Below are 15,086 nucleotides of genomic sequence, written 5' to 3' on the forward strand. Positions count from 1 at the left end.
CAGGCCCACGGCCGCAGGCCCTGCAGTGCCTCACACAGAGTGAGTTCGATGTTTTACTGGGACGTGGAAGGACAGGCTTTCCATGGTCCTCTTAGGGGACCTTCTTGCTCACTTGTGAGTTTAGACGCATTCAGCCTGGCCTGTCAGTGGGTCACAGGGTGGGCTCTGCTGGTGGAAGAACCACAGGGCCCTGGAGCCTCAGGCGCTGTGGTGGGGCCTTGGGGACAGGAGGTGCTGGCGCCTGACAGTCAGCACAGCCTCATGGTAGCGCCATGAACTCCAGAGCCTGATGGCCTGAGTTTAGTTCTTGACTCTGTGTCTTACCAGTTGTGTGCTCTTGGCCAAGTTACTTAAACCCTCTGTGCTCATTTCCTCATTTGCACAATGGGGATAATAATAGCACTTAGTTAAATCAGCTAATCCATGTATGAGGGGGGACCCCCCAAAACCTGGAATTTATTTATAAAATATTGTGTATTTATTTTTACGTCTTTAAACTTTAGTCACCTTCAAAGGCCTCTCCATTTGACGCAATACACCTGTCAAGATGTTTTTTTTTCCCACGGCTCAAAATGGTTTTTTGAACGCATCGATTTTGATGGCTTTTAGTGTTTCTGCCATCTTTTGTTTCACCTCTTCCACATCAGCAAAACGTCTCCCCTTGGGGGCTCTCTTCATCTGGAGAAACAAAGACCCTCAGGGTGAGATCAGGTGAATAGGCTGGTCAGGGGGTCATGCTGTTTATGGTCAAAAACTGCTGAACACTCAGCACGGTGTGGGCAGGTGTGCTCATAACTCACCCATCATGAAATGGGCAGATGCATTGAAAGAGTCTTCAAAAAACATTCCCCGAAGCCAAACACAGCCTCTCAAACAACGCCAGCTGGTGCGGTTCCCAGCACACTCACCTAGCGGGGGAACCCATGCTGCCAGGGGCCCGCCCTCCAGAAGATCATTCTGGTTATTTTTGGTTCCCCCCGCCTGGTATTTCGATACGTTAAATGAGTTAATGCCTGTATTTAAAATAGCTGTTGGCACATGGAAGCGCATTGTAAAATTAAACTCCCAGGCATTCCAGAATCGTGTAGGCTCCAAATAGAGCTGATTCCCCTGAAGCCTGAGGGGATGTGGCGACTGCAAATTGTGGGCAAGGGCTGGGACGTGAGTCCGAAGTGGGAGAGAGCCCGTGTGTTGCCCTGGGGATGAGGGCGACCCAGGTGGCAGGTCCTCATCTCGCCTTCGGGGTTCCTGGTTCCCCTGGAGACGTCCTTCCTGCCTCCCTGAGCTGCACCAGGGTGGGGTGGGGTGGGGTTGTGGGGCCCTCCCTGGAAAGCGACTGGACTCTCTCCCCAGGTTGAAGAGGAATGAGTCATCCTCCTCCGTCCAGAACTACTTTCATCTGGATTCTCTTCACAAGAAGCTGAAGGACCTTGAGGAAGAGAACGTTGTACTTCGATCCGAGGTAAAGTCCGCACTCTGCCCTTGCCCCTTCGGGGAGGGTGGCAGCCCCGTTCGCCTTCTCTGGTGAGAATAATCGTGGCTACACCACCATTCTCAAAGGCGACCTGCTGAAAGAACCGCCCAAACCTGGGCTCGCCACTGCCCCGTGGCCTCATTTACCTGTGGGTGCCCGGGCTGGGGTGGGCCAGTGGGGGAGCCATGCAGCATGCGATGGCCAAGGGTGGCCACCCAGCCCCCTTTCCAGTGAGGGCAAGAGCTCGCTCCGTGGGCTCTTTCCATGGGCTTCTCCAGGTCTGACCTACCTCGGAGGCCTGGTGCGAAGGCCTCATGTCCCTGTCACTGCGGGTGACAGGGAATAGTACCCGAGGAAACAGGACCCGCACACTTGGAGGCATTTCTTAGACAGTGAGGGAGGCTGGGCAGAGGCAACCTGAGAACTCGGGCTTTGGCGTCTCTCTGATTGGCCGGTGTTAGGTACTTGGCCTGCGTCACTTTTTAAAATCTTCACAAAGCTAAAAGCTTGGCGACTTGGAGTCTCATTTCCAGTGGGAAAACCCAACCCGGTGGCTGGGTGTTTGCATTTCCCAAGGGCGAGCATGTCCGTGAATGACACAGCCAGGACGAGCAAGTCTCTGGGACTCCGGACGCCGCGTCATTTCTCCTCACCCACTGTCCCTCTCTAGAAACACCTGTGCATATACAGTGCATTTCAAAGTCTTCGGTGTCAGTGCATTTGTGCGCTCCAGCCGGAGGTGTGGGGTGGCCCTGCCTCTCAGGCCCTTGTTTGTCAAGTGTGGGCTGATTCCCACCTTGAACTTGCCCACACATTCTAGGGAACCTCAGGTCTGGATTTCCTGGGACACTGTTAGGCACGAGGAAAGGATCGTGCTCCCTTGGACTTCACTGACCTCTGCCAGCCCCTTGCTGACTGGTGGGTTTTTTGAACTTCCTCTGCCAGCCGGTGGCTGAGGCAAGACGATGATAGCCCAGGTCTCTGAGTCTGGTGCTGCCCCTCCCAGAATCTGCCCCAGGTACCTGTTCTGGTCCTGGGCACACAGCCAAGGTCCCTCCTTCAGAGTCTTCCCCGAAAGCAAGCTGGGGAATCTGATCCCAGCTGGGCTGGCTGCCGCACCTCTGCTTTCAGGAGGGTAATGTCTCCCTGGGGTCAGGACCTGAGGGCTCAGACACACCTGTCCAANCCTTGGACTTCACTGACCTCTGCCAGCCCCTTGCTGACCGGTGGGTTTTTTGAACTTCCTCTGCCAGCCGGTGGCCGAGGCACGACGATGATAGCCCAGGTCTCTGAGTCTGGTGCTGCCCCTCCCAGAATCTGCCCCAGGTACCAGCTCTGGTCCTGGGCACACAGCCAAGGTCCCTCCTTCAGAGTCTTCCCCGAAAGCAAGCTGGGGAATCTGATCCCAGCTGGGCTGGCTGCCGCACCTCTGCTTTCAGGAGGGTAATGTCTCCCTGGGGTCAGGACCTGAGGGCTCAGACACACCTGTCCAATTGGGCCCTGTGAGCTCTATCTTCCCACCTTTGTAATCAAGAACAAGATCTACAGAGTCCTGGGATAGCCCTTGGGTTTCCGAATTTAAATGCTTTCCTGTTGTACTTTGCCTTTGCTCTGCTGGTTGCAACAGGTTTAACTTAACTAACTTAGCTTCATAGGACAGTGTCCAGCACATAGTAGGTGAATATGTTAGCCATTCTCGTTGTGGTTATTTTTAGAATGACCGTGGTAGGCAGAACTGGGTCCTAGGCACTGTTTGGGTCACAGAGGGGTTCAGGCTGTGAGCCCCCAGGGCAGACACAAATGAACAGAGAGACAGAAGACAGATGGGCACAAGGTGAGCTAAGCAGGTGCACAGCTCCAGTGCACATGGCTTTGTGTGGCGCCCTCTCGTGGTCCATTTTCCAACTTTGAGATACTGAGATTCACTCACTAAACAGGGGATTCAGGTTGACTTTCTGTATTTGAGGGTGCACGGGGTGACAGGACCCCACCAATTCAGGTGTGACTATGGGGCCTCTGACCTTGGCCTTGTCCACAGGCCTGCCAGCTGAAGACGGAGACCATCACCTATGAAGAGAAGGAGCAGCAGCTGGTCAATGACTGCGTGAAGGAGCTGAGTATGTCCCTGGCCCTCACCCCTCCTGTCCCCTCTCTATATTTACGCATCTGCCGTCATGAAGACCAGATCTGCATGCCCGACAAAGTGCCGTCTCCCTGACCTTGTGGGCACCCCTCTCCCCGACCTGTGAGAATCGGGGGGCTAGGCTGTCAGTCATACATTGGTCAGTTTCTTGCTGAGATGGATATTTAATTCTAGTTGTGCCTCCTACTAGAATATTGGAATCATTGCCTGGACAGAGTCCTATGTTGAAAGATGTGGGAAAACTGCTTTCTACATTTGCTCTGAGGAAGTGGTGGTGAGGGGTCTCCCCCTCCCCATCACAAGTCGACAAGATTAGACAAAGAGGTCCGCAGAGTGCTTCGAGTTTCAGCAAAATCCTAAGTCAATGAAACCACCCTGTGTTCTGATGGTCTAGTAAAGTGAGTCGTGGCTCTGAAGACTGGTCGAAAATGCCTGGGGGGATGGTTCCATGCACGGCAGTGTTTCCTTTCTAGGGCAGGCTCTGCAGGGGTTCCTGTTGACGATGGGGATTTGTTCGTGGGTGCAGAGCAAGTTTGGGCTGGATGCACCTTCATGAGTGTGGCACTTCCTAGCTGACTCCTGGAGGCTGCCTTGGCCAATGGGGCGGGGCCTCCTGCTGAGNAAGATGTGGGAAAACTGCTTTCTACATTTGCTCTGTGGAAGTGGTGGTGAGGGGTCTCCCCCTCCCCATCACAAGTCGACAAGATTAGACAAAGAGGTCCGCAGAGTGCTTTGAGTTTCAGCAAAATCCTAAGTCAATGAAACCACCCTGTGTTCTGATGATCTAGTAAAGTGAGTCGTGTCTGAAGACAGGTCGAAAATGCCTGGGGGGATAGTTCCATGCACGGCAGTGTTTCCTTTCTAGGGCAGGCTCTGCAGGGGTTCCTGTTGACGATGGGGATTTGTTCGTGGGTGCAGAGCAAGTTTGGGCTGGATGCACCTTCATGCGTGTGGCACTTCCCAGCTGACTCCTGGAGGCTGCCTTGGCCAATGGGGCGGGGCCTCCTGCTGAGCCGCCCCACCCCCACCCAGAGCCTCAGCAGGTTCCTTCTCAGGACAGCTGGAGCTGGGGGAGGCCGCTCTGCTGCCATTCACCATAGGGAAATGGGTGCTCTGAGTTCCTTCTTTTTATGTCCTCTTTGCCCACGTCCCAAGCCCTGCCCTTGCCTTGTGATAGAGATGCTTTTCCTGGTACAGAGCACGAAGAAACCGTTCTCCCTGGGTCTGCGTGTGGGGCTTTGGGACTGAACCTTGTGGTTGTTGTTTCCTGGTCAAAGGGGACGCCAACGTGCAGATTGCTAGCATCTCTGAGGAACTGGCCAAGAAGACCGAAGATGCTGCCCGCCAGCAAGAGGAAATCACCCACCTGCTCTCCCAAATAGTGGATCTGCAGAAGAAGGCAAAAGCTGTAAGGCCCTTGCTTCCTTGGCCGCCGATACGGGAGGGGCGCTTCCGAGGTCCGAAAGGGGCAGAAGGCGTGCCCTTCGGTTTCATGTCTGGGGGCGGGGGGGCTGCCCCTTTGCAAAACAAAAGCTTAGCAGATGCAGTGACACACTTTTTATTTACCACCACCTGTCGCCTAAGAATGATCTTCCAAATGATTGAATTCACTAAGAAAGGTGCTATTGATCCCGAGTTTTGGAATTTAACTTATGAATCATCTAGTCCAGTGCCTGTTTTTGTGTCCCGTGCTGGTTATGTTCTGCCCCAGAACAGAATCCCCTCTGGATTCAGGATGAAGCAGCCAGAACCCATATGGTTTTCCATGTTAGACCTTCGCTCGAAGCGGGAGGTGGAATGCTTCTGGAGAGCGGCTGCGACCCTGGGGGTGGGGGTGGAGTGGGCCCTGGGGAATGAACATGGGTGTGGGAACGGCTGCCTTCAAAATGATGTAAAGGGTGAGAGTTTCCTCCACTATAAGATAAGAGTCATTGTAGAAGTCTTGTAGGACCCTGACAGGTCAGGTCATTAGCGGGGAAAGTTAGACTTTTCTAAGTATCCCGAAAGAGCAGCTGACTTCCCCGTGCCCCTTTGCAGTGTGCAGTGGAAAATGAAGAACTCGTCCAGCACCTGGGGGCTGCCAAGGATGCCCAGCGGCAGCTCACGGCCGAGGTAAGGGGCTCCCCCTCATTTCATTGGGGCCCCCGATGCTGTTTGGGAGGCATCCGCCTTGGGGCTGTGGGCATGTTCCCCTCAACAACCATTTTTATGGTGAACTGAGTGCCGTTTTTACTCCAAAGCTGATTCCCACTGATGCCTTCACGGGTGGTGAGCGGCCGGAAGCCTGGGCTCTACACCAGCCCGGGTATGCTCACGGGCTTTCAATAAACAGTCCAGGAAGAGGTGACACAGGGCATGCCCCGTGAAGGGAGCCCATCCAAAAGGCACCCTGGAAACGAGGGCATGGTGATTTGCTCTCCCACTGGGGGAAAGATGTTTTCATCTCAGTTGCCCCTGGTTAGTGGTTTAGGAGATTTCTGGGTCTGCAGGGGGCGCTCCACGAGGAAGAATAACTGAACCTCGAGGACCCTCAGGTGTTTGGCTTCGGGCCACGGGGAGCCGGGTTGGAGGGCACGTCCCCAGCGCTCACGAGGTGTCTCCCTGGCCCCCTGCAGCTGCGCGAGCTGGAGGACAAGTACGCGGAGTGCATGGAGATGCTGCACGAGGCCCAGGAGGAGCTCAAGAACCTGCGGAACAAGGCCATGCCCAACACCACGTCGCGGCGCTACCACTCGCTGGGCCTGTTTCCCATGGTGCGTGCGGCTGCGTCCTGATGCCCCTGTTCGCCCCAGAGGGCGGCGGGGCTGCTGGTGGTACCAGGCCGGGGTGGGGGCGGCCTGTCCTTTGTGCGGCTTGGATCTGGGTTTGAGCTGAGAGCTCCTGAGCCCAGCTGGTGAGACAGCTGGTCCTTTCTTTTCCATCTCTCCGCATCTGTCGCCTTTTGTCCTCCCCTTGGAAGAAATGTAGCAGGAACTGGGTTCCGCAGGAGCCTCGGGTATTGGGAAGATGTCGCGTGCACGTTATTTTTTCCGGCCTGTGAGAGTATGTGCTCCTGTGATCTCGTGGCAGAGCTCTGGAATTCCTAAATTGCCCACGTGATTCTGCAGGCTCTTGGTCAGCTTATCGATCGTTCTCCTAGTGGCTTTCGGTGTCTGTGACCTGAAAAAATGTTTCTCTCTGGGCTGGGTGTAGCGTTTTTGTTTTTTTCATGTGGTTTCCCCCAGAGTCTTAGTGTTGAGCCTGAGCCCGACCTGTTTCCTGTTTGGACGTCCCAGCTGAGGAGGGGGTTTTTCCAGCAGGTTAACTCTCCCCCCGGTTTTGGACGCTTGCCCTGGCCGGTCAGGTCTCTGTAGCACTTTACCAGCGAACTGGGTTTACCTCTCGTCAGACCAAAGCCTGAGGAGGTCAGCACCTTGTCTGCTCGCATTTTCCTCCCTCCACAGCCCTGCACGCAGAACTGTAGATGCTTAAGAGATACTAGCTTTGGATGGTGGATGAACAGACTGAAGAACAGACTACCCAGAACTTTTATTTGGGGGCTCTGTTTCCATGATTTGGTAAAATACCAGGTTCTCCGAGGAGAGAACTTTCGAGAGAAACTCCCCTGAGCGAGGTGGGAGTGGGTGGCCGTGTGAATGTTTTCACAGTCTCTTCTGAAGGAAGCCGGGAAGGAACCCAAATTTGGCTTTTCCTGGGCTCTTTCCCTTCACCCCACCCCTTGTTGTCTGGCCCACTCTTCCTAAATTGTGACCTCTCTTTCTTTGTTGCTTTCATACATCCAAGTCAGGCTAGAACTCTCTCTTTTCCTCTCAACTTGACTGAAATCTAATGACACTAAAATATAGGCACAGAACGTAAACAGTCAATTTCCCAAGGAGCAGGCTGGTGACCCGGTGGTTCCAGGAATCCCAGTAAGGAACATTCTGTTCCCTGCCCTGGCTGGTGCGGCTCAGGGGTTGGAGCATCGTCTTGGAACTGAAAGGTTGCGGGTTCAATTTGCGGTCAGGGCACATGCCTAGGTTGTGGGTCGGAGCCTTGCTCTGGGTGTGTGGGAAGCCCTGTCCAGATGCATACGAACCCCGGTCCGGGCGCCGGTCCCCAGTCCAGGCGTGCATGGGAGGCAGCCAGTCGAAGCTTCTCTCTTGCATCAGTGTGCCTGCCTCGCTCTCCCTTCCTCCTTCCCTTCCCCCTTCTCTAAAAGCAATGAAATGTCCTCAGGTGAGGATAAAAAAAAAAAACAAAAGAACATTCTGTCCCCCCCCCCCCATCCCTCAATCTAAAGCTGACCAGACTTAACTCCTAGACCGGCCTGTGTAGCTTTGCACAATTCTTGCCTCGGTTTCCCTCCTTCCTGGCTTCTCATCTGGGTGCGGTGGTCTCCCAGGCCCTGTGCACCTAGGAGTCACTGTATCACATTTCCCACTCTCCCAGGACAGACCTGTATTTTTTCAAATTTGAACCGTCGCATGAGAAAAGTGGAATTGAAAATCTGCGGTTGGGTTTCTTCTGAAGAGATCTCAGCTTTCATGTTTGCCGAGATAAAGGTTTTGTTCAGCTTTTTCCATAGCTGTTGGCACAGCTCTGTTTTGGGAGATGTCTCCTTTTAAAGTCCATGATGCATGAAAAGGTATTTAAATTCATTAAAGTTAAATGCAGTCAAGAATTCAGTTCCTCAGTCACACTGGCCACACTGGCCGGGGGCACCCCCCTTGGACATAAAGAGAACATTCCCGTCATCAGAGCAAGTTCTGCTGCTTAGCACGGCTTTGGCTCTGCCCTCCTGGTTGCCCAACACGGGCGCACCCCTCTGAGGCCTTGGCAGGCGCTCCTCCACACACACCTGGTGCTGCTGGCATCTACCTGTATTTGTGTGTGGGATTGTTTGTCAGGCTCCACCTCACACAACAAGAATCAGCGCAGGTGGTTCCGTGCCCCGGGTGAGCTGAGCAGTTAGCAGACCCCGCAGACGGGGTGCACAGTAGCTTGGCGGGGCTCCCCTGGGCATGACATTATCCCTCACTGCTCATAAGCTTAGTGGCCTGTGGATACTGGCCCATCAGTGCCATTCTGGACACAGTCCTCTCTCCCTGTGTAAGTTCCCTGCCTTTCCTGGGGCCACAGTTCCAGCTCCATGGTTTGACCAAGAGAACGTGGGATTTGCCTTCAGACCCTTAGCTGCGTGGAAGTGAAATGAAAGGGCCTTTCCATGCAGTGCCATCGGGGTCTGCTATGTTCAGTGCCTGCTGTGCTCAGAACCCGCCCTGGGGGTTGCTTTGCCAGGGTCTCTGATGGGGGCAAATCTTGTGTTGTGGGAAGTCCGTGGACTTCGAGGCCTCAGTCGACCCCTGGTCACCTGGGGTCGTGCCTCTCTTAGAGACGGTGTTCGAGTCGCTGCTCACTTGGGTGTCTCCTCTTCACCCTTCCCAGGACTCCTTGGCGGCCGAGATCGAGGGGACGATGCGGAAGGAGCTGCAGCTGGAAGAGCCCGAGTCACCGGACATCGCGTACGGCCTTACTCCCGAGCCCCAGAGAAACCGCGCGGTGACCTGGGGGGGTCCGAATGCGCCCTGGTCTGGGCCTCCGGCTCCAACAGTGGTCGCCGAGGCCCCTCCACAGATTAGGGGGATAAGAGATCACAGCGGACAGCCTCCCTGAGCTCCCCCACTTAGGTTTCAAAGACACGTTGTGAACTTCCAGGAAGTTGGGAGAGGAGCAATGTGTTTCCCGTTTCTCTTAACACAAGCTCCGCCTTAACACCTCCATTTGTTTTTATCTTTCCTCTCAGAGAAAAACATTATTTGAGAAAATTTTAACACCTTTGAGGAAAGGGAAAAATAGGCTTCTGTTTCCCTTCTGCATCCGTTTAGGGATGCTGGTCTCTGCGTCTGTCCTTGTACCTGTCCCTTCCCAGGTGTTTATGAGGAACCTGTGGGTCTCACTTCATTGTGCTTTCTCTGGCCCAGACCCCCTAGACAGAGCCGGAGAGGGGCCCTGAGAGTGAGCGGTGTCCCTGGGTGAGAAGCCCAGGAAGGAGCGTCCATTGTAGAAACGTGCCCGGTCCTCCTTAAAAGGGAACAAGCAGGTGTCAGAGCGTGCAGTTGTGCTCTTAGAAAAATAGCCCCTAAAACCAGACTCGTCTGGTGTTTATCATCGCAGAAGTTTAAGGCAAACTTTGTCTTGCTTTTTTGATCCATGGTCACGGGTCGCGTAACGGCCCTTCGCTCAGCGATGGACCACGAATGTGATGGTGGCCCGTAAATCATGAAGGAGCTGAAAGTTCCCACCGCCCAGTGACGCCATAGCTGTCATTCTGTCATAACACCTCGCATTACGTTTGTGGTGATGCCGGTGTAAACAGACCTGCTGTGCTGCCGGTTGTGTGAAAGCGTATCACACACAATTACGTGCAGCGTGTACTACTTGATAACAGATGACTGGGTAACTGGCGTATGTGTTTATGACACTCGTATTATTTTTTAGAGCATACTTTTTCTGTTTCAAAAAGTTTGCTGTGAAACAGGATGGCATGCTGGGCCTGCCGCAGCCTCATAAGCCCCCGGTTTCCCGCACCTCCTGATGGCGTTTTCCCCTTGTGTCGACGCGAGCTCGTGTTGTTTTGTGCACTAACACGCTGTCCAGCTTTGTAACCGGGGGCGGTGGGCCCTGTCGTCTGGGTGCGTGCACGTGCCCTCTCTCTGCGATGTTCACGCGACGACGAAATTGCGTAACGATGCATTTCTTTCCATGCATCCCTGTCGTTAAGCAGCCGTGACTGTGTATGAATCGCCAGGGAGTGCTCGTTCTGCGAATGTTTGCTGAGCCTTCGCGTGCGCTGAGCGGCGCACGCTGCCCTCCTGGCGTTTGCATTCCAGCGGCTGTCGTGAGGGAGAAAACTGCCCGGGAGACGGGGGACTCTGAAGCGTTTTATTTGTGGGTGGAGCCGAAGGGAGGTGGAAAGCTGTTTCACTCCTACGGCTGTTCCTAAAGCTGTTTTTACAACCTAGAGCCCTGAATTCAGTGGGTAGCGAGTCCCTCGAATTCCAACCAGCTCCCTAAGAAACACACAGGACGAAGGCACAGGACGGCAGGTTGCTTGGGCGCTCACCTGGGCCAGCCACCTTTGTGGCTTCCCAGTTGATAGTTTGGGGAGGACTCAACTCCAAGGTTATTCCTACACTTGCTTCTTCATGGGTGGTGTTGTGCGTTCTCCCCAGCCACCAGAAGCGAGTCTTTGAGACCGTGAGAAACATCAACCAGGTCGTCAAGCAGAGGTCTCTGACACCATCCCCCATGAACATCCCCGGCTCCAACCAGTCCTCGGCCATGAACTCGCTCCTATCCAGCTGCGTCAGCACGCCCCGGTCCAGTTTCTATGGCAGCGACGTCGGCAACGTCGTCCTGGACAACAAGACCAACAGCATCATCCTGGAAGCGGAGTCGGCCAACCTGGGGTGAGCCAGCCAGGAGTTCTTCCTGTTTTGGAGAGGGGTGGTGTGGATTGAGCACAGGCTCAGTAATCAGAGAGAGAGGCTGATAAGAATCGCCTGAAAAACACAGACCTGTCAGTTCTCAAATGTGTCTTACACCCCCGACCCCCCCACCCCCGAGTCCATGCTTGTCCTCGATACTGATATTTTAACCAGTTTGAGGAGGGACCACAGGATGCAGCAGGAAGTCTGCTTCTCTGTAAAGTGCCGGCGGAGTGGATAAGTGAATATTTGCTTCTGTAAATCTTCACTGTGGAGGCTAAAGCGCAGACATTTGTTTTATGAACCCTGTCGTGGCCGGGGTGTTTGAAAGGCCAAGGAGGACTCAGGNCAGACCCGTCAGTTCTCAAATGTGTCTTACACCCCCGACCCCCCCCCCCCCGAGTCCATGCTTGTCCTCGATACTGATATTTTAACCAGTTTGAGGAGGGACCACAGGATGCAGCAGGAAGTCTGCTTCTCTGTAAAGTGCCGGCGGAGTGGATAAGTGAATATTTGATTCTGTAAATCTTCACTGTGGAGGCTAAAGCGCAGACATTTGTTTTATGAACCCTGTCGTGGCCGGGGTGTTTGAAAGGCCAAGGAGGACTCAGGCTCTATCTTGTGACCGGGTTCTGGCTCAGAAGGCGGGGTGCAGGGCGCCCCGCAGGTGCCCGCCACCCCGAGCGTCCCTGCGGTGAGCCTTCCGAGCAGCGGTCGGTCCCTCTCCCCCCGGGAGCCCAGCAAACACACCCCAGCACTGTCTGCCGTGTGTACACTACTCCCGTGTGTTAATAAAACTGGCCTTTCTGACCGGCTGGCTCAGACTGCTGTGAAACCGCATGAGTAGAACAGGTTTGAGCTTTCGGCTCCTTAAATTCAAGAGGAAAGAGAAGCACCCCTTGAGCCTGCTGCCCTTCTGGGGACCAGGAACTGTGGCCAAAGAAAGCTCCTTCCTAAGGGGTTGTTTAATGGCACTGGGTTTTACATTCTATGTGTGAATTCTCATTCTGTTTCAGTGTGCTTTTCCCTCTCTACCCTCCCCCCGCCAAAAGAAAAAAAGCAACAGAGGGAATCATTTCTTCAGGACAGGCCTTTGTTTCCCCACCTTTGCCTACATTTCAACAGCTTGCTTTGGTTTCCTTAGAAAATCCTGCAGCCATCCTTGCCTGTTCAGCATTGAGGCCTCCTTGTGTGTTGTGCAGTGCCCCCTGCTGGGTGTCCCACATTCACCCTGTCTCCTCTCTTCGCAGAAACAACGAGCAGAGTAAGAAGCCGGGGACACCAGGCACCCCGGGCTCCCACGACCTGGAGACAGCGCTGAGGCGGCTGTCCCTCCGCCGGGAAAACTACCTGTCGGAGAGGAAGTTCTTCGAGGAGGAGCAGGAGAGGAAGCTCAGGGAGCTGGCGGAGAGGGGCGAGCTGCTCAGCGGGGGCTCCCTCACGCCCACCGAGAGCATCATGTCCCTGGGCACGCACTCTCGCTTCTCCGAGTTCACCGGCTTCTCGGGCATGTCCTTCAGCAGCCGCTCCTACCTGCCCGAAAAACTCCAGATTGTGAAGCCGCTGGAAGGTGATCACCTGGGCCCTCGGCCCCTCTCTGCCCTCCTCGGGGACTCCCTGTGGTCTCTGATCCACCACCAGCCAGCCGGGAGCCTCTGTCACACCTACTCCTTTTTCTTCAAGGATAGCCACCCGCGCTGCTGGTTTGAGTTCCTCTGAGGAGCTCCCCCACCCAGGCCCCCAGCTCCCCGTGCAGGTTTGCAAACGCACACACGGGCACCCAGACTAACCTGGGCCGGGAAGCCACAGAACAGAACACCTTGACATTGCCTTTCGAGTTCTCTCTCTTTTGCATAGGTCCTTAGAAATATAGATCTTTTAGCCAGAGGCGTTGCTCATGTACTCAGAAGTTTCTTAGGTCCGAGCCTGGGGGCCTGAGCAGGGTAGAGAATTAAGGCTTTGATTCCTGGGAAATTTTGGTGCCAGGAAGGGAGGGGTGCAAAGCGAACACTCTTAAGTTTTCTCAGTAACCACGTGAAAGCGATTTGTCTTTGCCATTTGTCGGCTCCCATGCTCTGCTTCAGTCTTCAAGTAAACAGTGTGGCTTTCTTCCTACGCGTTGTGCTGAGCAAGGCTCCCAGAATGCCACTGTTTGGAGGCCAGGAAGGGGGCGGCTGGGGAGGCCACTGTGGGTCCTGTGCCTCCTTCACCCCGCATTTTCCGGGGGCAGTTACCTTTTTACTCCCAGGAACACCCCAGATGACTGAACTCATGGGAAAACGCACCCCTTTTTCTTTCTTTTATTCATTATAAAAATGTTTGTCTGCCCTCTGCCTTCCACTTCCCAGCCCCAGGTTTATTATTTTCAGCTTCTACTCCTTTAGCTTGGAAACCCCTGTGCGTTTGAGGAAGGTGTTTTAGAATTCTGTGTTACAGTTCTGATGAGAAGCCAAAGCAAATTTTCTGTAAGGCAGTATTTTTCAACTTTGAAAAAAACTATGCCCCCTTGAAGGAGTTGTCTTATCCCCCCAACAATGTAATACCACAGATACACTGTTTATGGGCTCCAGGTGTATCTGCGTTCTGTGCCTAAAGAGTCTATTTTTCTCACCCCAGAAGAACCCATTTTCAACCCCTTGGGGGCAGTATTGCCCCCTGTTGAGAACTCCTGATCTAGCAGGAGGTGGTGCTTGTCGAAGACCCAGGGCAAGCTGGGTTCCATGTTCTTCAAAGGAGAGAAGAGGGTGGGATACATTCTTTTGGGTTTTTTTTTTCATGATTATTTTTGAATTATGTAATTTTGGTTCTTAGATTTCAGAAAAGGTATGGCTCATTTTTTTCTCCATGTTTATTCAGTTGTACGTTTGGTGATTGTTTTCTGATCCATGATTATGTCTGGTTTTCTTTCAATAAAATCTTCCATTTCTGCAATTTTACTTTCTGCCTTTCTTTTCTTTTTTCTCTTTTTGTCTCTCAGAGATCATTGGAGTTTATCATCTCTATCTCATCTACTTTCTGTGTTTGACCTTGTGTTTCATTAGATCATCTAAGGATAAGCTTTTGGATCCATTTCCCAAACATTAGTGCAGGAAGAAATTTTTTTTAATTTATTTTGACCAATACATATTTTTTTTCTTTTAATCTTGTGACTTAGGTAGCAGTATTTTTGTGATAAGCTAATAGACAAAGAGGAAATAACTTTAGATTTGCTAGATAAATTTCATCAATAGTGCCCTGATCTGAAAGCTAAGTCACTACTATTAAGAAATCATCTCTTATCACTACAGCCTGTATCTCACCCTCAGAGAGGTCCCCCTGGCTCCATTTTGTAGTTCTTAGACTTTTTTGTTGTTTAAAACACATCCAATCTTTTATTTCTTCCTCCCCCCCACAATTATTTTTTGTGTCACTACATTTAATTTGACAAGGTGTCCTGCTGGCATGGAAACTTGCCCAACAGCTGGTTCAAAGCCACTCTGACTGTGACATTGGATAAGTCACCTCACCTTCTTGAGCCCTCGTTCCCTTATTTGTGATGAAGAGTAAATGGGATGTGTTTGTATTATGCCCGGCACCTAATTAAAACTTAGGCTTCCCAAACGTGACCCTGTTCCAGCAGCTCAGGCCTAAAGACAGCCTCAGCAGTGTTGAGACGAGGACCAGCCTGTGCTGGGGCCACATTCTTACATCATCTCTTTCCATTGGCCCACTGAGAAAGCCGATAGGATTCCTGTGATCTCCAGTGACCCAGGTAAATGTACCCAAGGGGAGGCCCCCAGAGAATGTTGGCTGGGATGGCAGCAGATAGCCAATCTGTGTCTTCCATCAGCATCTCCCATACCTCTTCGGTTAATCGTGCTACCTGCTGATGGGAGTTGGCCAAAACAGCGGGGCCAGGTGTTTAAGAATGTGAACACTCGTGTGTCTTCCGCTTACCTGACGTGTTCCAGGCAGGCGAAGAACAAACACAGCATTCGGACTGGAAGAGAGATGTGTGCAT

At 53.1% G+C, this 15,086-nt stretch overlaps 1 protein-coding gene across 9 annotated transcripts in view; it reads left to right on the forward strand.

Annotated features, from left to right (window-relative positions):
- The window catches only part of TRAK1 (trafficking kinesin protein 1), a 103,805-nt gene that overhangs the window by 72,121 nt on the left and 16,598 nt on the right, over nucleotides 1-15,086 (forward strand). For all 9 annotated transcript variants that reach the window (XM_037030483.1, XM_037030476.1, XM_037030477.1 and 6 more), the window contains 8 exons: nucleotides 1,354-1,462; nucleotides 3,513-3,591; nucleotides 4,895-5,025; nucleotides 5,655-5,729; nucleotides 6,233-6,370; nucleotides 9,045-9,121; nucleotides 10,832-11,068; nucleotides 12,337-12,656. In XM_037030483.1, the coding sequence (XP_036886378.1) occupies nucleotides 1,354-1,462; nucleotides 3,513-3,591; nucleotides 4,895-5,025; nucleotides 5,655-5,729; nucleotides 6,233-6,370; nucleotides 9,045-9,121; nucleotides 10,832-11,068; nucleotides 12,337-12,656 (1,166 nt within the window). The remainder of the gene's footprint in view (nucleotides 1-1,353; nucleotides 1,463-3,512; nucleotides 3,592-4,894; nucleotides 5,026-5,654; nucleotides 5,730-6,232; nucleotides 6,371-9,044; nucleotides 9,122-10,831; nucleotides 11,069-12,336; nucleotides 12,657-15,086) is intronic.

Source organism: Sturnira hondurensis, unplaced genomic scaffold (assembly GCF_014824575.4).
Source record: "Sturnira hondurensis isolate 20B ecotype Veracruz unplaced genomic scaffold, ASM1482457v3 Scaffold0020787, whole genome shotgun sequence".
In the NCBI taxonomy this organism is placed as follows: domain Eukaryota; kingdom Metazoa; phylum Chordata; class Mammalia; order Chiroptera; family Phyllostomidae; genus Sturnira; species Sturnira hondurensis.